Source organism: Elephas maximus, chromosome 8 (assembly GCF_024166365.1).
Source record: "Elephas maximus indicus isolate mEleMax1 chromosome 8, mEleMax1 primary haplotype, whole genome shotgun sequence".
Classification (NCBI taxonomy): Eukaryota; Metazoa; Chordata; class Mammalia; order Proboscidea; family Elephantidae; genus Elephas; species Elephas maximus.
The window spans coordinates 98,330,634-98,356,820 of NC_064826.1; the positions used below are offsets into that span (position 1 = coordinate 98,330,634).

The following is a 26,187-nucleotide window of genomic DNA, read 5'->3' on the forward strand; positions in this document are numbered from 1 at the left end:
TTTACTTAACAGTAATGTACTTTAGGGTCTCTATGAATTGAAATCAACTTGATGGCAATGGGTTTGGTCTTTAGAATGTACTCTATGGAGTTTTATATGGAGTCCCTAAGTGGTGCAAATAGTTAACATACTTGGCTGCTAACCAAAAGATTGGAGGTTCGAGTCCACCCAGAGGTGCCATGGAAGAAGGGCCAGACTTCAAAAAAAATCAGCCACTGAAAACTTTATGGAGTACAGTTCTACTCTGACACACATGGGGTAACCATGAGTTGGAGCTGACTTGATGGCAACTGTTTTTTTTCTAATGTACTATACAACAGTACAGCCAGAATGTTCTTTGGAAGCAAAGATGATAAGACTTCATCTCATGTTCTTTAGACATGTTATCAGGAAGGACCAGTCCCTGGAGAAGGACATCATGGTTGGTAAAGTAGAGGGTCAGTGAAAAAGAGGAAGACTCTCAATGGATTGACACAGTTGTTGCAACCAACGGGCTCAAGCATAACAATGATTGTGAGGACGGCACGGGAGCAGGCAGTGTTTCATTCTGTTGTGCACGGGGTCACTATGAATTGGAACCGACTTGACAGCACCTGACAACAACAACAACGTTGACTAGAAGGGTCAAGAGGTTGCCTTTTGGGAGGCTGAACATGCTCTACATCTATGTCTTCAGTAAAGATTACTGATTCACACATGCTTTTTAGGAGTGATTTTTATGCCATGGAAATGAAAAAAGGTGTGATAAACATAATTTAAAAGTATATGCTGAAACCGTAATAATGTTAAGTGGGGAAAGTAGGGTACAAAATTGTGTATATGATATTATCACAACTCTCAAAGATATTAATATCATAAAATTTATTTTAAAAATTCAGGGCAAAAATTACCAACATTAAAACATTGGTTGTGTCTGGCAGTGGAAATTCAGTTGATTTTCGTGAAGACATGTCCCAGGGGAGTTTTGGAAACAAGGACACAGTGGTTAAGGGACCATCCTCTGGGAGCAGAATGTCTGGAGTCTGAATCCCAGTTCTGTTCTTAGTGGAGTGACTTTCGGCAAGTTATGGAACATGTTTAACCCTCAGTTTCCTCAACAGTAAAAATGGGTTCATGATGGTGCCTCCATCATGGGTTTTTTTGGGTGAATATATGTTTTTACATAAGATGAGGTGTAAGCCTCTTAGCCCAGTACCTAGCACGCAGTGAGGGCTCAAAAATGTCAGTTGCTGTTACTAAAAGACACCTGGGAAGCAGAGGTGAGTGAAGCTGCCCTGACTGCCCCTCTTCTCTGGGTCAGCAGTAGAGATGGAGACTGGTGAAGGGATTTGAGGTGAAGCTGAAAACCCAGAACTTCAGCCAGAGGAATTTGAAAGGAGTTGACCAGGGAGCAGTTGTAGGCTTTCCAGCAGCTTGGAATGGCCGGCTGGGGCAGAAGCCGAACATTTCTGGAATGAAGTCCTCCAATTCCTTCCGCAGCAAAAGAGAGTGGTCAAATTAACCCAGAGATGGGAACTGAAGAGAGGGTTGTGATGGGAAGATACAGTACCACAGAAATTTCTAGTATAATCTTCATAACCAAAATAACCAAACCAGTTGCCATCGAGTAAATTCTGACTCATAGCGACCCTATATGACAGAGTAGAACTCACTCCACAGGGTTTCTAAGGAGTAGCTGATGGATTTGAACTGCTGACCTTTCGGTTAGCAGCCGAGCTCTTAACCACTGTGCCACCAGGGCTCCATAATTTTGGTAAAGCATAAAAATAAAGAACGATATAAAAATGTCATTTTAAACTGGATAGTTTAAAATTGTACATTTTTTGGCTGTGTGAAACTGTGGGTCTGATATTTACATATAAATAGATAGCTGCTGTTGAGTTGACTCCAACTCATGGCAAACTTATATAAAACAGTCCTTGCCCAGTCCTGTGTCATCCCCATAATCACCAGCACATTTGAGTCTGTCAGAATGTATACGTAACATGATGTTATTTGAATGGATATGTTGTTGTTGTTAGGTGCTGTCGAGTCAGTTCCAACTAATAGTGACCCTATGTGTGACAGAAAAAAACACTGCCTGGTCCTGTGCCATTCTCACAATTGTTGTTATGCTTGAGCCCATTGTTGCAACCACCGTGTCAATCCATCTCGCTGAGGGTCTTCTTATTTTTTGATCACCCTACACTTTACTAAGCATGACGTCCTTCTCCTGGGACTGATCCCTCTTGACAACATGTCCAAAGTATGTGAGAGATAGTTCTGCCATCCTTGCTTCTAAGGAGCGTCCTGGTTTTACTTCTTCCAAGACAGGTTCGTTTGTTCTTTTGGTGGTCCGTGGTATATTCAATATTCTTCACCAGCACCACAGTTCAAAGGCATCAATTCTTCTTTGGTCTTCCTTATTCATCGTCCAGCTTTCACAGGCATATGAGGTGATTGAAAACACCATGGCTTGGGTCGGGCGCACCTTAGTCTTCAAGGCGACGTGTTTGCTTTTCAACACTTTGAAAAGGTCTTTTGCAGCAGATTTGCCCAATGAAATGTGTCTTGATTTCTCTACTACTGCTTCCATGGGTGTTGATTGTGGATCCAAGTAAAATGAAATCCTTGACAACTTCAATCTTTTCTACATTTATCGTGATATTGCTTATTGGTCCAGTTGTGAGGGTTTTTGTTTTCTTTATGTTGAGGTGTAATCCACATGAAGGCTGTGGTCTTTGATCTTTATTAGTAAGTGCTTCAAGTCCTCTTCACTTTCAGCAAGCAAGGTTGTGTCATCTGCATAACCCAGGTTGTAAGTCATCTTCCAATCTTGGTGCCCCATTCTTCCTCATATAGTCCAGCTTCTCGGATTATTTGCTTAGCATACAGACTGAATACGTATGGTGAAAGGATACAATCTTGATGCAAACCTTTCCTGACTTTAAATGACATACCACGCAGTACCCCCTTGTTCTGTTACAACAACTTCCTCTTGACCTATGTACAGGTTCCTCATGAGCACTCTTAAGGGTTCTGGAATTCCCATTCTTCACAATGTTATCCATAATTTGTTATGATCCACAGAGTCAAATGCTTTTGCATAGTCAATAAAACACAAGTAAACATCATTGTGTTATTCTCTGCTTCCAGCCAGGACCCATCTGACATCAGCAATGATATCCCTGGTTCCACGTCCTCTTCTGAATCTGGCTTGAATTTCTGGCAGTTCCCTGTTGATATACTGCTGCAGCTCCTTTTGAATGCTATTGAGCAAAATTTTACTTGTGTGTGACATTAATGATAATGTTCGATAATCTCAGCATTCGGTTGGATCACCCTTCTTGGGAATAGGCACAAATATGAATCTCTTCCAGTTAGTTGGCCAGGTAGCTGTCTTCCAAATTTCCTGGCATAGACAAGCGAGCACTTCCAGTGCTGCATCTGTTTGTTGAAACATCTCAATTGGTATTCCTTCAATTCCTGAAGCCTTGTTTTTTTCGAATGCCTTCAGAGCAGCTTGGACTTCTTCCTTCACTACCATCGGTTCTTGATCATATGCTATCTCCTGAAATGGTTGATTTTTGACCAATTCTTTTTGGTATAATGACTTCGTGTATTCCTTTCATCTTCTTTTGATGCTTCCTGCATCGTTTACTATTTTTCCTGTAGAATCCTTCACTATTGCAACTTGAGGCTTGAGTTTTTTCTTCAGTTCTTTCAGCTTGAGAAATGCAGAGCGTGTTCTTGCCTTTGGGCTTTCTATCTCCAGCTCTTTGCACATGTCATTTTAATACTTTGTCTTCTCCAGCTGCCCTTTGAAATCTGCTGTTCAGCTCTTTTACTTCATCATTTCTTCCTTTTACTTTAGCTACTCTACTTTCAAGAGCAAGTTTCACAGTCTCTTCTTACATCCATTTTGGTCTTTTCTTTCTTTCCTGTCTTTTTAATGACCTCTTGCTTTCTTCATGTATAATGTCTTTGATGTCATTCCATTCCACAACTTGTCAGGTTCAGTCATTAGTGTTCAATGTGTCAAATCTATTTTTGAGATAGTTTCTAAATTCAGATGGGATATACTCAAGGATGTTCTTTGGCTCTCATGGACTTGTTCTAATTTTCTTCAGTTTCAGTTTGAACTTGCATATGAGCAATTTATGGTCTGTTGCATAGTCAGCCCTGGCCCTGTTCTGGCTGATGATATTGAGCTTTTCCATTATCTCTTTCCAGAGAAAGTCAATTTGATTCCTGTGTATTACATCTGGGGAGGTCCATGTGTACAGTTGCTGTTTATGTTGTTGAAAGAAAGTGTTTGCAATTAAGGAGTCACTGGTTTTGCAAAATTCTATCATGCCATCTCTGGCATTGTTTCTACCACCAAGGCCATATTTTCTAACTACTGATCCTTCTTCTTTGTTTCCAACTTCCACATTCCAATCACCAGTAATGCATCCTGATTGCATGTTCAATCAGTTTCAGACTGCAGAAGTTGGTAAAAATCTTCAATATCTTCATCTTTGGCCTTAGTAGTTGGTGCAAAAATTTGAATAATAGTTGTATTAACTGGTCTTCCTTGTAGGTGTATGGACATTTTTCTATCACTGACGGTGTTGTACTTCAGGATCTTGAAATTTTCTTTTTGATGGTGAATGCAATGGCATTCCTCTTCAAGTTGTCATTCCCAGCACAATACACCATATGACTGTCCAATGCAAAATGGTCAGTACCAGTCCATTTCAGCTCACTAATGACTAGGACTCGATGGCACTAGGTTTTTTACGGTAATGACTAGGATATCAATGTTTATGCATTCCATTTCATTTTTGATGAATTCCAATCTTCGTAGATTCATCCATTGTACATTCCACATTCCAATTATTAATGGATGTTTGCCACTGTTTCTTCTCATTTTGAGTCATGCCAATCAGCAAATGAAGGTGTCAAAAGCTTGACTCCATCCATGTCATTAAGGTTGACTCTACTTTGAGGGGGCAGCCCCTCCCCGGCCATATTTTGAGTGCTTTCCAACCTGGGGAGTTCATCTTCTGGCACGATATCAGACAGTGTTCTGTGACTATTCATAACATTTTCACTGGCTAATTCTTTCCAGAAGTAGACCACCGGGTCCTCCTTCCTAGCCTGTCTTAGTCTGGAAGCTCATTTGAAACCTGCCCACTATGGCTGACCCTGCTGGGGTTGGAATACTGGTGGCATAGCTTCTAGTATCACAGCAACACACAAACCCCCATGGTACGACAAACTGACAGATGCGTGGAGGTAAATATGAATATATTTAGAAATCACAAAAACCTATATCACTTGCCTTCATGCACAGATATGTTTTCTCCTTATATCATATAGCAAATATTATGATACTGTACTCACATGCTATTTCAGTATATGAAAAAATTTTTTTTAATTAAAATGAACTAACTCCCCCAGAAAGCAGTGGAGCCCACAGCTTCTCAGGCAGAATTAGGGGCAATTTAATTGGCATTTATCCAAACAGCAAGGAAGCATGAAATACGCCCGTACCCCAGACATTTGTTATCTTTCTTCCTGCTCCAGGAGACGGGTTTATTATACTTAATATTGTTAGTCAGCAAAATAATGTTAATTGTTCAGGCTACAAAGCTTTAAGACTGACTTTATTTCACTGCTAATAAAAAAGAAATTACAAGTAAAACAGAAACTTGCTTTGTTTTGTAATGTAGAAAAACTACAGTCTAGGAAAGGAGGCATAGGAATTTTTTTATAGGAAGTGTCTGAAAATCAATATTGTGAGGCCTAACCAGATTTAATATTACATTCTCATCAAGAGTGTGGACAGGGAATTGTGTCAACATTTGCAGCCTTCTCTCTGGCTGCAATCCAATGAAAAATTGCCAAAAATGATATAATGCAGCCAGGGTTTTCTGGACAGCTATCTGCGAATAATAATGATATTGATAATTATAATAGACTTTGTTTTTATTAAAGCTTTTTTATGTAGCAGGTTTGTGTTACCTAGCATTGTGTTACATAGCATTTTAGATATATTAGCTTATCTACCACCCACAACAAACCTATGAGGCTGGTATTGTTGTTATACCCATTTTACGGGTAAGACTAAGATGACAAACCTTTCAGGTTTTCCCAGGACTGAAGGGTTTCCTGCGACATGGGACTTTCAGTGCTAAAACCAGGAAAGTCTCAGGCAAACTGGGACAAGTTGGTCACCCTATAAAAGTAACTTGCCCGATTTTTAAATGGGTAGAGCAGGGATTTGAACCTCTGTCTCTCCTTGGCAGTCAGATTTCCTAGCTGCTCCTTTTTTTTTTTTTTTTTCCCCCAGCCTAGCTCCAGATCACAGTCCACAATATTTGAACAGCAAAAACAGGCTTTGGCAGAAGGGAGGGAATCTTGGTTTAAGTGCAGAAATAATATTTCTTACAGTGTATTTGAAAATGTCATCTTGCCTCCCTCTGTCCCTCAACCACTGAACGCGTGAAGCTGAGCCTCACTTTACAAAGCTTCCAGAAGAGCTTGCAGGTCATGGGAATCTCACCATCAGAGCAAAGCAAAAAAACACTCACCTTGGGAGGTGGGTAAAGATGACACAATGGTCGGCCAGCGTCCTGTTTACAAAACTCCAGAGCGTGGCACACCACATCAGCATTCATATCTGCACTAAGCCTGGAGGGAAATGGGGCCAAACAAAAGCTATTACGATCTCTCAGTCATTAGGAAATAGAAGCCATTCCAAAGACAGGTAAATCTCTAGAATGGATTCTAATACCCTCAACTAATTTCTGTGTGCCCTTGGAGTCCAGCTGCATGTAGCTGCCAGACCATAACGATTTCCTGCCACATTGGCTCTCCCACATTTAGAACAAGGTCCTGGTGGGTGGGGAGAGGGCAAGAGCAGCTACTGAGTTGTGATTCAACCTCTCATACTAGCACTGCGATTCTTTACATGAGAAGCCACAAATAAAACTGAGAAAGGAAAAATTGGCAGGGGTGTAATGTGTCGGGAACAATATTTTGAAGGGTGCTGGCCTCTACTCTGTCCTATAGGGTCGCTATGAGTCGGAATCGACTCCACAGCACTGGGGTGGGTCTTCGATCAATAAATCATTTATAAGGTAGGCTTAAAAGATTATTTTCCTAGGCATAATCCAAATCATCCTCTTTCCTTTTAAAATAAGCATTTTTCTTACACTTGTGGAAGAAAATACAATATTGTTGACTTGGTTCTTTCCTTGGAGATGGTGTAAGCATGGTGTTTTTCAAACATTGGGGTCCATATCTAGGTTTGAAGGGGCTAAAACAAAACTTCCATATTCTTTTTTCTTTGTCACCCTCAAAATTCTTTCCAAAAAAAGAACGAGTGTAATGTGCTCCTTTGAATGAAGGACCATGTGCTCCTTTGAATGAAGGACCAAGTCAATTTTGGATTTTTAGCAAGTTTCCCAATTATTGATTCAAATCAAACCTAAACAAAACAGAAAAACCAGGAACACAGGCTGGTAATACCCAAAGAGACTAAACTTTGCATTGCTGAGCTGTTCTCAGAATAAGAGGAGTTATAAAGGCTTGGGGAATGTAAGGTAGTCATTTCCTGCCCTGTAAACTGAGTATCCGGAAAGCCCTTCTGCAGGATGAGGGTGGGGGCATCCCCCAGAGGGTGTGCAGCAAGTAAGCCTGTGTGTGTGTGTGTGTGTGTGTGTGTGTGTGTGTGTGTGTGGGTGGACTATGCCTGCTGTGATTCTAATGGTTTCCCACTGGTTTCCAGTCCCTTTCTGAGGCCTGGATATTTTCCTGCCCTTGAGTTCCACCATATGTTCTGTTATTGTTAGCTGCCAATGAGTTGGCTCCAACTCATGGCAACCCCATGTACAACGGAAAGAAACATTGCCCAGTCCGGCCCCGTATTTACAATCGTAGATATGTTGGAGTCCATGGTTGTGACTACTGTGAGTTTTCAGTGACTTTCAACCTAGTAGGCTCATCTTCTAGACTATATTGGACAATATTCTGTTGTCATCCAGAGGGTTTTCATTGGCTGATTTTTGGAAGTAGATCACCAGGCCTTTCTTCCTAGTCTGTCTTAGTCTGGAAGCTCCACTGAAACCTGTCCACCATGGGTGATCCTGCTGGTATTTGAAATACTGGGGCATAGCTTCTAGCATTGTAGTAGCACCCAAGCCACCACAGCACAAGAAACTGACAGATACATGGTGGATGATATGCTCTAGGCTCCTATAACAAATTCACTACAGGCATATGCCATTTTGTTGCACTTTGTGGATATTGTATTTTTTTACAAATTAAAGGTTTGTGGCAACCTTGCTTTGAGCAATTCTATCAGTGCCGTTTTTCCAATAGCGTGTGCTCCCTTTGTGTCTCTGTGTCACATTTTGGTAATTCTCAAAATATTTCAAAGTTTTGTATTATTATTATATTTGTTATGGTGATCTGTGATCAGTGATCTTTGAGGTTACCATTGTAATTGTTTTGGGGTGCCACGAACCACACCCGTATAAGACAGTAAACTTAATCAATAAATGTTGTGTGTTCTGACTGCTCCACCAGCTGGCTGTTCCCCCATCTCTCTCCCTCTTCTCTGGCCCCTCTATTCCCTGAGACACAATAATATTGAAATTAGGCAAATTAATAACCTTACAATGGCCTCTAAGTGTTCAAGTGAAAGGAAGAGTTGCACATCTCTCACTTTAAATCGAAAGCTAGACATGATTAAGCTTAGTGAGGAAGGCATGTCGAAAGCCAAGATATACTGAAAGCTAGGCCTCTTGCACCAAACAGCCAAGTTGTGAATGCAAAGAAAAAGTTCTTGAAACAAATTAAAAGTGCTATTCAGTTAACACATGAATGATAAGAAAGCAAAACAACCTTATTGCTGGTATGCAGAAAATTTTAGTTCTATTCAGACCACTAAACTGGTCTAGATAGAAGACCAAACCACCCGCAACATTCCCTTAAACCAAAGCCTAGTCCCGAACAAGGCCCTGACTCTCTTCAATTCTGTGAAGGCTGAGGGAGATGAGGAAGCTGCAGAAGAAAAGTTTGAAGCTAGCAGAGGTTGGTTCATAAAGTTTAAAGAAAAAAGCTGTCTCCAGAACATAAAAGTGGAACTTGAAGCAGCAGGTACTGATCTAGAAACTGCAGCAAGTTAGCCAGAAGATCTAGCTGGATAACTGATGAAAATGGCTACACTAAACAACAGATTTTCAATACCGATGAAACAGCCTTGCATTGGAATAAGATGCCATCCAGGGCTTTAATAGCTAGAGAGGAGAAGTCAATGCCTGCTTCAAAGCTTCAAAGGACAGGCTGACTCTCTTGTTAGAGGCTAGTGCAGCTGGTGACTTGAAGTTGAAGCCAATGCTCGTTTACTATTCTGAAAATCCTAGGGTCTTTAAGAACTATGCCAAATCTGCTCTGCCTGTGTTCTATAAATAGAAAAACAAAGCCTGGATGACAGCAAATCTGTTTGCAACGTGGTTTACTGAATATTTTAAGCCCACTGTTGAGATCTACTGCTCAGAAAAAAAAAGTTTTCTTTCAAAATATTACTGCTTATTGACAATGCACCTGGTCACCCAAGAGCTCTGATAGAGATGTACAAGGAGATTAATGTTGTTGTCATGCCTGCTAACACAACATTCATTCTGCAGCCCATGGATCAAGGAGTAACTCAGACTTTCAAGTCTTATTATTTAGGAAATACATTTAAGAGAGGCAGGGTCAAGGTGGCGGAGTAGTCAGATGCTTCCTGTGGTCCCTCTTACAGCAAAAACCTGAAAAAACAAGTGAATTGATTATATACGACAAGCTAGGAGCTCTGGACATCAAAGGCAAAGTTGAGGAATCAGACTGACTGGCAGGGGGAGGAGGAAATGGTTCAGAAGCAGCAAGGAGTTGTGAGGCCTGATCCTGCAGGAACCGGCACCCCACAGGCCGATTCCACCACTTCTGTGAGCATGGTGAGGCAGGCAAAGATGTTTGGGATGTGTTTTCCACATTGGGTGAGGCCAAAGGCGGACAGTCTGCTCAGCCCTCCAGAACAACTGGCAAATGGTAAGTACCTGCATTTAACCTACTGTGATCCAAAAATACCCCTTCGGAAAAAACCTCTCACCCGCTTACCTGCTCCCTTCCCTCTTTGCACTGGGTCCCAGCCAGCTGCATCCCCTGGACTGGTAGAAGGACCCTCCACATGCCCTGAGCCATTCTTTCAGCCTTGGAAAGGGAATAAATTAGCAAACAGGGGAAAAAATAACCTCCTGGCTCCCCTAAGCCAGGAACTCAAGGCAGAAACAGCTCCTTTGCCTAGGCACAGGCATAAGGGGTCTATGAACTTTGAATGCCTTTCACCCCTGCATAGACCTGTGTGGGCCCATTTCAACAGCATAGGCCCTCATTAGCACAGTACAACAGGGTATATATCTGAAGTCTAACTTCACCTGTTTCGGCTGCATGGTGGAGAGGTAAGTTCATGTCATTTGACACTGCTCTGCCTATTAAGCAAGGTCCTCACCTACCCACATCAGGGGCCTGAGGACTGGTGGCTCCACCCACAGCACCTAGCCACCCATGACAGGGACCCAAAAATAAGTGGTACCACCCAGTCCTTACAGCCAACACCATTAGGTGCCCATAGTCCAGACACAAAACCCACCCACTTATGTACTCTAGGAAACAGGGACACTCAGGGGTGGTTGTGAGCCCCCTGCCTTGCTCAGTGTGTGACCCCCTACTGCACCTAGATACCTGTGCCTACACCAATCATCTCTGCTCCTCTAGGACTCTATCTAGGTGACAGCCTGCCCCACACACTTGGTGATGGACTAGCTGGACACCTGAGCTGAATGCATACATGAAAAGTGAATGGACTCCTGGGCTCACATACCTACTAACAGCTCTAACAACTTGGTGACAGGATGTTAGGGCTTCAAAAGTACCAATAATCATACTAGCTCACTCAAGTGGTCTATTTGGGCATATCAAAACAAAACAAGAAGCTAGGACACAGTAAGCAAACATAAAATAAATAAATACAATAACTTATTGGTGGCTCAGAGACAACAGTCAATATCAAATCACATAAAGAGGCATAAAATGATGGTTTAAGCAAGCTCCCCTCCCCCGCCAAAAAAAAAAAAAGGAATCTAGAAATCTTCCAGATGAACAGAACTTCCTGGAATTACTGGAGGTATAATACAAAAGATTAATATACAGAACTCTTCAAAAGATCAGGAAGGAGATCTGGCAAAATGAAGAACAAGCCAAGGAACACACAGACAAAACACTAGAGGAACTTCAACGGATTAGACAAGAGCATAATGACAAATTTAATAGACTGCAAAAATCCATAGAGAGACATCAAACAGAAGTTCAGAAGATAAAGAATAAAATTTCAGAATTAGACAATTCAATAGAAAGTCATAAGAGCAAAATTTAGGCAGTGGAAGTCAGAATTAGTGAGATTGAAGATAAAGCACATGGCACCATCATATTTGAGGAAAAATCAGATAAAAGAATAAAAAAAAAGAAGAAACACTAAGAATTATGTGGGACTCTATCAAGAGGAATAACCTACAATTGGTTGGAGTACCAGAACAGAGGGGAATAACAGAAAATACAGACGGACTTGTTGAAGATTTGTTGGCAGGAAACTTCCCTGATATCTTGAAGGATGAAAAGATACCTACCCAAGATGCTCATCAAATCCCACACAAGGTAAGCCCCAAAAGAAAGACACCAAGACATATTATAATCAAACTTGCCAAAACCAAAGATAAAGAAAGAATTTTAAGAGCAGATATGGATTAAAAAAAAAAAAAGTCACCTACAAAGGAGAGTCAATAAGAACAAGCTTGGACTACTCAGCAGAAAGCATGCAGACAAGAAGGCAATGGGATGACATATATAAAGCCTTGAGGGAAAAAAAAAAAAAATTCCAGCCAAGAATCATATATCCAGCAAAACAGTCTCTCAAATATGATAGTGAAATTAGGACATTTCCAGACAAACAGAAGCTCAGGGAATTTGCAAAAACCAAACCCAAATTACAAGAAATATTAAAGGGAGTCCTCTGGACAGAAAGTCAAAACATCAGATAACAACCCAAAAGTAGAACGCAGGACAGAGCAACCAGATATGAACCCAAATAGAGAAATCACAAAAATAAATCAAAGCTAAAACACTCACAACAAGGAGACAGAGACATCATTATGTAAAAGATGACAACATTAAAACAAAAGAGACAATAAAAAATGTAATCATAGATTTTTCATATTGAGAGGAAGTCAAGGTAATATAAAGAATAGAAGATTGGTTTAAACTTAGGAAAGTAGGGGCAAATATTAAGGTAATCACAAAGGAGACTAACAATCCTAAACAACAAAATAAAAAACAAGAAAAATATAAAGACTCAGCAAATACAAAATCAAGAACAATGAAAAAGAGGAAAAGAAAATATATAAGGAAAAATGACTCAGCACAGAAAATTAAGGGAACAAAGAAACTGTCAAGAAGACACAAAAAAAGACATCAAAATGACAGCACTAAACTCATACCGATCAATACGCTGAATGTAAGCAGACTAAATGCATCAATAAAGAGACAGAGAGTGGCAGATGGATAAAAAAAATGATCTGTCTATATGCTGCCTACAAGAGACACACCTTAGACTTAAAGACACACACAAACTAAAACTCAAAGGATGAAAAAAAATATATCAAGCAAAGAACAATCAAAAAAGAGCAGGAGTGGCGATATTAATTTCTGACAAAATAGACTTTAAAGTAAAATCCACCACAAAGGATAAGGAAGAACACTATATAATGATTAAAGGGTCACTACACCAGGAAGACATAACCATAATAAATACTTATGGACCCAATGACAGGGCTCCAAAATACATAAAACAAACTTTAACAGCATTGAAAAGAGAGACAGACAGCTCCACAATAATAATAGGAAACTTCAGCATACTACTTTCAATGAAGGATGGAACATCCAGAAAGGTCAAAAAATATATGGAAGATCTAAATGCCACCATCAACCAACTTGACCTCACAGACATATACAGAACACTCCACCCAACAGCAGCCAATATACTTCCTTTTCTAACATACAAGGAACATTTTCCAGAATAGACCACATATTAGGTCATAAAGCAAACCTTAACAGAATCCAAAGCATCAAAATATTACAAAGCATCTCTTCTGACCATAAAGCCATAAAAGTAGAAATCCATAACAGAAAAAGCAAGGGAAAAAAATGAAACACATGGAGTCTGAACAACACTTTGCATAAAACTATCGGGTTATAGAAGAAATTAAGGATGGAATAAAGAAATTCATAGAATCAAATGAGAATGAAAACACATCCTACCAGAACCTTTGGGACTCAGCAAAACCAGTGATCAGAGGTCAATTTATAGCAAAAAATGCATACTGCCAAAAAGAAGAAAGGGCCAAAACAAAGAATTAACCCAAGAATTTGAACAAAAAAAAAGAGAACAGCAAAAGAAAACTTTGGGCACCAGAAGAAAGCAGATAATAAAAATTACAGCAGAATTAAATGAAACAGAGAATAGATAAACAATGGAAGGAGTTAACAAGACCAAAAGTTGATTCTTTGAAAAGATCAATAAAATTGATAAACCATTGGCCAAACTCACAAAGGAAAAACAGGAGAAGAAGCAAATAACCCAAATAAGAAATGATATCACAACAGACCCAACTGAAATTAAAAGAACCATAGCAGAATACTATGAAAAATTGTACTGTAACAAATTTAAGACCTAGAGGAAATGGACAAATTTCTAGTAACACACTACATACCTAAACTAATGCAAACAGAGGTAGAACAACTAAATAAACCTAAAACAAAAGAAGAGATTAAAAAGGTAATTAAAAAACCCCCAACAGAAAAAGTCCTGGCCCTGACAGCTTCACTGGAGAATTCTACAAAACTCTCAGAAAAGAGTTATCACCACTACTACTAAAGTTATTTCAGAGCATAGAAAAGGATGTAATACTCCCAAACTCATTCTATGAAGCCAGCATATCCCTGATACCTAAAACCAGGTAAAGACACCACAAAAAAAGAAAATTACAAGCCAATATCCCTCATTTTTTTTTTATCCCTCATGAACTTAGACACAAAAATCCTCAACAAAATTATAGCCAATAGAATTCAACAACATATCAAAGAAATAATTCACCATGACCAAGTGGAATTCATACCAGGTATTTTTTTTATGCAGGGATAGTTCAACATAAAAAAAAAAAAAAAATTTTTTTTTGGGGGGATAGTTCAACATTAGAAAAACAATCAATGTAATCCACCACATAAATAAAACAAAAGAGCCACATGATCCTATCGATTAATGCAGAAAAGGCACTTGACAAAGTCCAACAGCCATCATGATAAAAACTCTCAGCAAAATAGGAATAGAAGGGAAATTCCTCAACATAATTAGGGGATTTATACAAAGCCAAAGGTGAACATCATCCTAAATGAGAAAGTCTGAAGCATTCCCCTTGAGAAAGGGAGTCAGACAAGGATGTCCTTTATCATCACTCTTATTCAACATTGTGTTGAAGGTCCTAGCCAGAGCAATTAGGCTAGATAAAGAAATAAAGGGCATACAGATTGGTAAGGAAGAAGTAAAAGTACCTCTATTTGCAGATGTTATGATTTTAAACACAGAAAACCCTAAAGAATCCATAAGAAAACTACTGGAACTAATAGAAGAGTTCAGCAAAGGATCAGGATACAAGACAAACATAAAAAAATCTGTTGGATTCCTCTACACCAATAAAGAGAACTTCGAAGAAGAAATCACTAAATCAATACCATTTACAATAGCCCCCAAGAAGATAAAATACTTAGGAATAAATCTAACCAAAGACATAAAAGACCTATCAAAGAAAATTATAAGACACCACTGTGAGAAAACGAAAGAGACCTACATAAGTAGAAAAACATACCTTGCTCATGGATAGGAAGATTCAACATTGTGAAAATGTCTACTCTATCCAAAGCGATCTACAGATATAATGCAGTCCTGATCCAGATTCCAATGGCATGTTTTAATGAGATGGAGAAACAAATCACCAACTCCATATGGAAAGGGAATAGGCTGCAGATAAGTAAAGCATTACTGAAAAAGAACAAAGTGGGAGGCCTCACACTACGTGATTTTAGAACCTATTATACCACCACAGTAGTCAAAACAGCCTGGTACTGGTACAATAACAGGTGCATAGACCAAAGGAACAGAATTGAGAATCCAGACATCAATTCATCTACCTATGAGCAGCTGATATTTGACAAAGGCCTGCAGTTAAATGAAGAAAAGACAGACTCTTTAACAAATGGTGCTGGCATAACTGGATATCCATCTGCAAAAAAAAAAAATGAAACAAGACCCTTACTTCATACCATGCACAAAAACTAACTCAAAAAGGTTCAAAGACCTAAATATAAAATCTGAAACAATAAAGATCATAGAAGAAAAAATAGGGACAATGCTAGGAGCCCTAATACATGGCATAAACAGTATACAGAACGTTACTAACAATGCACAAACACCAGAAGATAAACTAGATAACTGAGAGCTCCTAAAAATCAAACACTTATGCTCATCCAAAGACTTTACCAAAAGAGTAAAAAGACAACCTATAGACCAGGAAAAAATTTGTGGCTATGATGAATCCGATCAGGGTCTAATCTCTAAAATCTATAAGATACTGCAAAACCTCAACAACAAAAAGATGAACAACCCAATTTAAAAATGGGCAAAGGATATGAACAGGCACTTTACCAAAGAAGACATTCAGGAGACTAACAGACACATGAGGAAATGCTCACGATCATTAGCCATTAGAGAAATGCAAATCAAAACTGCAATGAGATACCATCTCACGCCAACAAGGGTGGCAGTAATAAAAAAAAAAAAAACACAAAAAAAGAAATGTTGGAGAGGTTGGGGAGACACTGGAGCACTTATACACTGCTGGTGGGAATGTAAAATGGTACAACCACTTTGGAAATCAATTTGGTGCTCCCTTAGAAAGCTAGAAATAGAACTACCACACGATCCAGCAACCTTGCTCCTTGGAATATATCCTAGAGAAATAGAGCCTTCACAGGAATAGGTATATGCATACCCATGTTCATTGGAGCACTGTTTACAATAACAAAAAGATACAAACAACCAAAGTGTCCATCAAGGGATGAATGGATAAACAAATGATGGTAGATTCACACAATGAAATACTATGCAGTGATAAAGAAAAACGATGAATCCATTAAACATCTTATAACATGGAGGAACCTGGAAGGCATTATGCTGAGTGAAATTAGTCAGTTGCGAAAGGACAAATATTGTATGAGACCAATATTATAAGAACTCCAGAAAATGTTTAAACACAAAAGAAAACATTCTTTGATGGTTACGAGGGTGGGGAAGGAGGGAGGGAGAGGAGTATTCACTAATTAGGTAGTAGACAAGAATTGTTTTAGGTGAAGGGAAGGACAACACACAATACAGGGGAAGTCAGCACAACTGGACTAATTGAAAACTATGAAGTTTCCTGAATACAACCAAACACTTCAATGGACAGAGTAGCAGGGATGAGGGACTGGAGACCATTGCTTCAGGTGACATCTAGGTCAATTGGCATAACAAAGTGTATTAAGAAAACATTCTGCATCCCACTTTGATGAGTGGCGTCTGGGGTCTTAAAAGTTAGCAAACGGCCATCTAAGATGCATCCATTGGTCTCAAACCACCTGGAGCAAAGGAGAATGAAGAACACCAAAGACACCAGGAAAATATGAGCCCAAGAGACAGAAAGGGCCCATAAACCAGAGATTCCATCAGCATGAGACTGGAAGAACTACATGGTGCCTGGCTACCATCAGTGACTGCCCTGACGGGAACACAACAGAGAATCCCTGATGGATCAGGAGAAAGATGGGGTGCAGATCTCAAATTCTAGTAAAAAGACCAGACTTAATGGTCTAACTGAGACTGGAGGGACCCCAGAGGTCATGGCCCCAAACTAAAAGCATTCCCGAAGCCAACTCTTCAGACAAAGATTAGACTGGACTGTAAGATGTAAAGAGATACTGGTGAGGAGCGTGCTTCTTAGCTCAAGTAGACACATGAGACTATGCGGACAGCTCCCATATGGAGGTGAGATGAGAAGGCAGAGGGGGACAGGTGCTGGCAGAATGTACATGGGAAATACAGGGTGGAGAGAAGGACTGTGCTGTCACATTGTAGGGAGAGCAACTAGAGTCACATAAGAATGTGCATATAAGTTTTTGAATGAGAAATTGACTTGAATTATAAACTTTCACTTAAAGCACAATAAAAAAAAATACATTTCAAAAGCCTATAGATGCTATAGGTTGTGATTCCTCTGATGGATCTGGGCAAAGTAAATTGAAAGCTTTCTGGAAAGAATTCACCATTCTAGATTCCATTAAAAGCATTCATGGATCATGGAAAGAGGTCAAAATATCAACATTAACAGGAGTTTGGAAGAAGTTGATTCCAACTCTCATGGATGACTTGGAAGAGTTCAAGTCTTCAGTGGAGGAAGTAACTGCAGATGTGGTGGAAATAGCAAGAGAACTAGAATTAGAAGTGGAGCCTGAAGATGTGACTGAATTGCTGCAATCTCATGAAAAAACTTTAATGGATGAGTTACTTCTTATTGATTTTTTTTTTTCGTGTGTGTGTGTGATGGAATCTACTCCTGGTGAAGATGTTGTGAACATTGTTGAAACGACAAGAAAGGATTCAGAATATTACATAAACTTAGTTGACCAAGCAGCAGCAGATTTTGAGCGGATTGACTCCAATATTGAAAGAAGTTCTACTGTGGGTAAAATGCTGTCAAACAGCATCACACACTACAGAGAAATCTTTCCTGAAAGGAAGAGTCAATCGATGTAGCAAACTTCATTTTTGTCTTGTTTTAAGAAATTGCTACAGCCACCCCAACTTTCAGCAACCACCACCCTAATCAGTCAGCAGTCATCAACATTGAGGCAAGACCCTCCACCAGCAAAAAGATTACAACTTCCTGAAAGCTCAGAAGATGGTTAGTGTTTTTTAGCAATAAAACATTTTTTAATTAAGGTGTATCTATTGTATTTTTTTTTAGACATAATGATGTTGACATTTAATGGACTACAGTATAGGGTAAACATAACTTTTATATGCACTGGGAAACCGAAAATTTAGTGTGACTTGCTTTATTGAGATATTTGCTTTATTGTGGTGGTCTGGAACCGAACCTGCAGTATCTCTGAGGTATGCCTGTATAACTCCTACCCCCACTATTACAATGACTACCTCTACAACTACTACAATTAATACCACCTTTTTTCTTCTCTCTTTGACCCTCCTCTTTCTTCTTCTTCATTAGTAAGGTGAAGTCGTGTTTGTTTCTTGCAACTGAAGACAGTCACAGGTGAAACGTGGCCCAGTCTTGAGAACCACTGGTTAAAGTAGAGGGGACCTGGCCCTCTGAACTAGGGCCTGGATGTAAGTTGTTGAATCTGCTCCCCCATTCCTTCCTCTCACTGATATATTTTCCCAGTACTCATTTCACAGAGTCTCAATTAGGTTGCCCATTCCTCCAAAGTTTTAGACTTGGATATGCAGACTGACAAATTTGATATAGAAAGGTAAAACAACAACAAAAAGAAAAAAAAAAATCCCAGTGTCACTTTGTGAGTAAGCAACAGTTTTTTTTTCCCAATTGAGGTGAAAATTATACAATATAAAATCAATCATTACAAAGTGTACAATTCATTGGCATTTAGTACATTCACGATGTTATGATACTGTCACCTCTGTCTAGTTTCAAAATGTTTTCATCATCCCAAAAGAAAACTCTGTATCCTTTAAGTAGTTACTCCCTATCCCTCCTCACCCTTAGTCCCTAGAACCCACCAATCTGCCCCCGTCTCTATGGAGTCACCTATTCTGCAAAAGACCTCTTTTAACAAAGTGTTAAAAGAGCAAAAAGAGCACTTTGAGGACTAAAGTGCACCTGCCCCAAGTTGTGGTATTTTCAATTGCCTCATATGCATATGAAAGCTGGACAACGAATAAGGGAGATGGAAGAAGAATTGATGCCTTTGAATTATGGTGTTGGCGAAGAATATTGAATATACCATGGACTTCCAGAAGAACTAACAAGTCTGTCTTGGAAGAAGCACAGCCAGAATATTCCTTAGAAGTGAGGATGGTGAGACCTCATCTCACTTACTTTGGACGTGTTATCAGGAGGGACCAGTCTCTGGAGAAGAATATCATGCTTGGTAAAGTAGAGGGTGAGTGAAAGAGAGGAAGACCCTCAACAAGATGGATTGACACAGTGGTTGCAATAATGGGCTCAAGTATAGCAACGATTGTGAGGATGGTGCAGGACTGGGCACTGTTTCATCCTGTTGTAGGTAGGTCTTTCTGAGTTGAAACAGATTCCATGGCACCTAACAGTAACAGATATTTCATAGAAATGGAATCATACAATGTGGGACCTTTGTGTGTGACTTCTTTCACTTAGCATGTTTTCAAGGTTTATCTACATTGTAGCATGAACCATGCATCTATACCTCATTCCCTTCCATGGCTGAGTAGCACTGCGTTGCATGTATATACCACATTTTGTTTATCCATTCACCTATTAATGAGCATGTGGGTTCCCACTTTTGGCTATTGTGAACCATGCTGCTGTGAATATTGGTTTGAGTATCTGTTTGAATCCCTGCTTTCAAGTCTTTGAGGGTATATACCTAGAAGTGTAATTGCTGGGTTATATGGTAATTCTATGTTCAGCTTTTTGAGGAGCCACGAAAATGTTTTCCTCAGTAGCTACATTATTTCTCATTCCCAGCAGCAATGGATGAGGTTGCTAATTTCTTCATATTCTCACCAACACTTGTTTTTTTCCACTTTAAATTTTTTTTCATTATTATTGTAGCCATCTTAGTGGGTGTAAAGGAGTATATCATCGTGGTTTTGATTTTTATTTTCCCACCGATAATGATGTTCATCATCTTTTTATGTGCTTACTGGCCATTGGAGAAATGCCTTTGGAAAAATGTCTATTCAAATCCTTTGCTCATTTTTTTAATTGGGTTATGTGTCTTTTTATTGTTGTAGTGTGAGAAAACCCATTGCCATTGAGTCAATCCTGACTCATAGCGACCCTGTAGGACAGAGTAGAACTGCCCCACAGTGTTTCCAAGGAGTGGCTGGTAGATTCGAACTGCTGATCTTTTGGTTAGCAGCTGTAGCACTTAACCACTATGCCACCAGAGTTTCCTGAAGTGTAAGAGTTCTTTATATATTTTGGATACTAAATCCTAAGCAGCAGTTTTACTGGTTTCTCAATATCGAAATATTTTTTAAAACTTCTGTCTTATTTTTAAACAAGCTCTGGTAGCATAGTTGTTAAGTAATCATACCGAAAGGTTGGTGGTACAAAAGAAACCATCAGTGGTTGTGCAGGAGAAAGATGTGGCGGTCTGCCTCCTTAGAGATTTACAGCCTTGGAAACCCTATGGAACCGCTGTGAATGGGAATCTACTTGACAGCAGTGGGGTTATTTTATCTTTGGGCTGCTTTCCCCAAAATGCTGGGAGGAGCCTTGAGAGTTTATTTATACCATGCATCTTTCTGCAGAAAAAAACTACCCTTGGTTAATTGAATCCATCTTTTCAATGCCCATCAGAGAAGAGGGTGCACCTCAGAGGCCTTGAAATATTTTTAGGGTCACTATGTGTGAAAACATAGGCTGGGACCACAGGCTCCAAAATTTCATTCCAGCTGGGTGAGACTAACCATGTGACTGACGGGGTGGTGTATCAACCTTTGGTGAGTGTCTGATTTAAAAGGGAAAAACAGAGTTCGACCTGAGGATCACCTGCTTGGCCCTAGAGTCCCTTCATCAGTCAGGAGGAAGGTAACTTAAAGTATAAAAGGGGCCCACCTCCTAAGCAGTGGAACAAGCTGCTTGTTATAGATAAAGTCCATTACCAAGCTAATTTCTATCAAGGGTCAGTAAATCAGGAGAAGGTGGCTGTTTTCACAATCTGTTCTCAACTTAATGGTTCATTTATTTAACTGATGACTGCTGTCTTTATAGGGCCTGGTTTTTAGGGGACTCAGGAGAGTGATAAATAAAAAAAAAAAATAGGGCTCTGTTTAGTCTTTTTTTTTTTTTTTTTTTTTTAACCTAAGGCTAGTATCCTATCTGTGGCAATCTGTGGCAATCCAGGACCACCAAAGCCAACTCATCCTATGAGAACCAAGACCTATGTTCTTGACATGAACTTCTCACCCAAAGTAGACCACAATTTCAAATAAGTGAACTTGAATGTGGGGGTGGAGATATGGGGCACTCAATCAGGGGTAAGACTAGGAATGTCTGAGCTGGGGAATATGGGAAGGAGCTGGGTATGTGGTGCCCCTTTCAGGGTTCTCTAAGATCCTGTAAGATAAATCCTCTGAGAATTCATCATCAAAAGACTTGAAGCAAGGAACACTCACTGAGCAAAAAAGAGGAAATTCTAAACTCCAGAAACCCAGACAACAAATTTAAGACCATTAGAATGTGTAAGATGCATAAAGAAGTGGCAAAGTATCACGTATAATCTTTAGACAGGACAAGGCTACACATACCTTGTGAAATTCCTAGGAAATTGCCAAACTTATAATAACCATAATTGTTCTCTTTTTCCCAGAACAGCAAATAAGGCCAAAATGGTCACATTTTAATTTACTTCCTTTTGCTACCTTCACAGAGGCGTGCATCATCAGGAGAGAGGCATTGGGGTATGGGGAGGTTTCAACACCTTTGGTGGGATTAATTAGGACCATGGTGGAATGATGATGATGATGATAATCATAAATCAAAAGAGGGGAGCAAGGTCAAGGACAAGTTGCTGGAGAGCAGAATTAGAGTCTTTAGAAGGGTGAGGACACAGGGCCCTGTACACACAAAAGCTCTCCCATTTAGACCTTTAACATTGCTTTCAAAGTAGGTTTTATATACTGATATGTATTCACAGAGGTGCACCCATGGAATTGAGAGAAGAACTTCATAAATTTTGTACCTTTATCCGTTCTGAACCACGCTCCCTATATTGTATTATGAATTCAATCATTTCTGTAAATCTTATAATCCATCTTGTGAATAGCACACTTTAGTTGTTTTGTAGTTTAAATACAGTATTAATTACATTTAAAGTGCATCAAAAATTGTTATAAATTGTGTTTTGTACTTTCTTAAAAAAGTATTAGTAGTTTAGCTTCTCCTGATGTCTGAGACATGCTGGTTTGGGGACATAAGAATTTAGAGGTATTTTGCAGGAAGCATAAGTAGAAGTAAGGTGAGACCAACAGAAGATCAGAGTCCTATTTGCCATGGCAACATGGAGAAAAAGAGAGGTTGGGATCAGGCAGAGGAGGACCCTCCTGTGCTCACTGGCTGGGGTTGGGCTGTTCCTTGAAGTAGCCCCTCCCTGCATGTTTCACGCTCTTGGGGGAAGCCCTGCATCCTCAGCTGTCCTGCTTCCTTACAGCAAACACCCTGTGTCTCTGCCTACGGGTAGGAAATGTTATTGCTGAATAATTAGCGCATGAATCATTGAGAATTGACTGGGGTCAAACAATGAGGTGGGATGTCCTCTGGGTTAGGAAACAGATTTAATATTGGAAGGCTGATATTCAGGTGAAACAAAATCAGGAGGTTGTCATTTTCAGGGCCTACATCAACCCAGAACTGTACCTGATTGATTAAAACAAGATGTGAGAAGAGCATACCAGATCAGGAGAAATTTCCATCAGCACACAACAAATACAGGTACTGGAAAATTACAGACAAGCAAAACTAATAGTGGACACAACCTCATAGAGGGATCATTTATTGCATCTCTCTTTCTTCAAAGTGGACCACCTGGTGCTAATGAGAATTTGTTATATCAAAAAGAAAAAATTAACCTCCTCACTTCCCCACCACCTACTCAGGGACTGGGTTCCTCTCTGTGGCTTGCTGGGCCTATTCTTCCTTAAGACCCTGTGCCCACCTGTAGTTATTTGAGGTAGGAACTGTCTTTTATGCATTTTGCATCTGCAATACCAAGTAAAGTTTCTATCCTCTCTCTAATCCTTGTGCTTAACTGGCTTTCACACTCCCCTTTATACTAAAACAAGTTACCATTGATTCTGACTCATGGCAACTTCATGTGTGTCAGAGTGGAACTGCTGCTTCATAGGGCTTTCAACGACTGATTTTTTGAAAGTAGATTGACAGGACTTTCCTCTGAGATGTATGTTGGTGGACTTGAACCACCAGTCTTTCACTTAGCGGCCAAGTGCTTTAATTAACCATTTGTACCACCAAGGGACTCCCCCCACTCTGTCAACCAACCAATCTACTGTTGTCAGGTTGATTCTGACTCATAGTGACCACATACGGTTTTCAAGGCTGTAAATCTCTAAGGGAGCAGACTGCTACATCTTTCTCCCATGGAGACACTGGTGGTTTTGAACTGCCAACCTTTTGGTTAGCAGTCAAACTCTTTACCCACCAGACCACCAGGGCTCCTTCCCCACTCTCCATGCAGCTACAAAAGAGCAATGGGTTTCCAAATTACCCCAGGCCAGCTTCTATTTACTCCCAGCACATTGTTCTTGGTGGCTGATATCTGGTGCCCCCTTTTGGACATCTGTGTGCACTGCCTGCTTTGGCTTCTGTGACTTTGTGTTCTGCTTGCCTCTCTGAGTCCCTGAACTCTGGGTCTCAAGAGAACCTCTCTGCCCAAGCTGGCATATCCTCCCACAGCAATGAGCTCATATTAAGTATGTAAACACATTCACCGAATAGGCTAAAAGATTTCTTTTGTTCTATTTTAATACTTTCAAATAATTTTCTTTGAATCAGTCCAGTTGTGATGGTTAAGATTTTGTGTCAGCTTGGCTGGGCCATGATTCTCAGTGCTTTGGCAATTGTATAATATTGTGATCACTTCCCTGGTTTGGAGTGTGGAGTGCTGTAGAACAGCACGGGGTGAGTCTGGAAATGCCCTCAGGGACCAGTCATGAAGAGCCTTGTGCATGGGGCTAAGGAATCCTGCAAAGAGTGCAAAGACTTTGAAGAATTTTATCTGAGGAAGTGCCATAATAAGATTTTCATTAAAAAGATATTTGGTAGATTACAACCATTATGGAAAATGGTATGGCATTTCCTCAAAAAGCTTATGATCTGGCAATCCCACTCCTAGGTATGTATCCAAGAGAAATAACAGCAGTAACACTAACAAAGATATGCACACCTATGCTCATTGCAGCATTATTCACAATGGCAAAAAGATGGAAACAACCTAAGTGCCTATGAACGGATGAATAGATGAACAAATTGTGGTACATACACACAATGGAATACTATGCAACTGTAAAGAATAATGACAAGTCCACAAAACATCTTAATATGGATGAATCTGGAGGAAATTACACTAGGTGAAATAAGTCAATCAAAAAGGACAAATATTGTATGGTCTCACTTTCATAAAAAGTCAAGAATAGGTATACACATAAAAAGCAGTGTTCCTTGATGGTTACCAGGGACAGGAGGGGGAAGGAGAGGAAACCACTTTCTAGGTAGTAGACACTTGGGTTTTTTTGGTGATGGAAATATAATACCCATATGGGTGAAGTCTGTACAACTTTACCAGGGTAAATGAAGACACTAAAGGAAATTTTGGTCAATGCTATAACATACAATTTTGCAACAACAGTAATAACAACCAAAACGTATGTGTGTGGCTACATAGGTAGATACCTATCATATATGTATATAGGGAGATATATGTGAGTACATGCACTTGCATCTATACATGTATCTGTAGGCATACGTATACATGTATCTGTAGGCATATGTATACATGTTTGTATGTGCTGCATATATATTTATATACATAATAGAGCACCTAGAAAGCAGAATTATGAAGGCTTCCTAGACATATCCAAACACCTTTTAGGATTGGTTTACTGGGTTAGAAGGCTTAGGAGCACGGTCTTGTGGGACAACTAGGTCAATTGGCATAACATAGTTCATAAAGATAATGTTCTACATGTTAGTTTGGCAAGTAGCTTCTGGGGTTTTAAAAGCTTGCATGCTGCCATCTAAGACACAACTATTGGTCTCTACTCATCAGGAACAAAAGAGAATGAAGGAAACCAAAGACTCAAAGAAGAAAACTAGTCCACAAGACTAATAGCCTACTTGAACCACAGCCTCATCTAGCCCGAGTCCAAAAGAACTAGATGGTGCCCAGCTACCACTACTGACTGTTCTGACCAGCGACACAATAGAAGGTCCCAGACAGAATGGAAAAAAGTGTAGAACAAAACTCAAATTCTTAAAAAAAGCCAGACGTACTGGACCGATAGAGACTAGGGGAACCACCAAAAGCGAAGCCACTCCTGGAGGTCACCTTTCATCCAAATAATAGATTGGCTTATAAAATAAATGATATCACCCATGAATACTGTGCTACCTTAAATAATCAACTATATGAGACAAAATGCTCAACATTTACCCTAAAGAAAAATGAGAAGGCAAAGAATGGTAGGGAAGCCAGATTAATTACAACAAAACAAACAGAACAGAAATAATAAGAATGCTGACACATTGTGAAAAATGTAACAAATGTCATGGAAGAATTTGTATAAAAATTGTTAAATGAGGACCTAATTTGTTGTATAAACTTTCACCTAAAACACAATAAAATATTATTTACAAAAAAGGCATTTAGCAGTAAAGGTGATAGTTGAACAACACAATAAATCTAAGTTAATATCACTATTAATGTGAAGAACGTTGAAATGACAAATGTTTTGTTGCATATATATTTACCACAATTAAAAAATTAGCACCAAATAAAAAAATAAAAAAAAGAGAGAGAGACTTTCTAGCTATAATGTAGATTATGCAATTGCAGGGCAAAGGATAAGCCTGAAGGTGGGGAGTTCAGTTAAGAGGCAGTGGCAATAATAGAGGTATTATCTAAGAAGACAAAGATCCCTGCCTCCCAAACACTTAGCGTTCAGTACCGTAATAGAGTGAGGTCAATATTAATAGTGGTAGGTGTACAGAA

General features: G+C 39.6%; 1 protein-coding gene across 2 annotated transcripts in view; it reads right to left on the reverse strand.

Moving 5' to 3' along the window:
- The window catches only part of AOAH (acyloxyacyl hydrolase), a 257,138-nt gene that overhangs the window by 177,891 nt on the left and 53,060 nt on the right, over nt 1-26,187 (reverse strand). For both annotated transcript variants that reach the window (XM_049893390.1, XM_049893392.1), the window contains one exon: nt 6,558-6,657. In XM_049893390.1, coding sequence (XP_049749347.1) covers nt 6,558-6,657 — 100 coding nt within the window. The remainder of the gene's footprint in view (nt 1-6,557; nt 6,658-26,187) is intronic.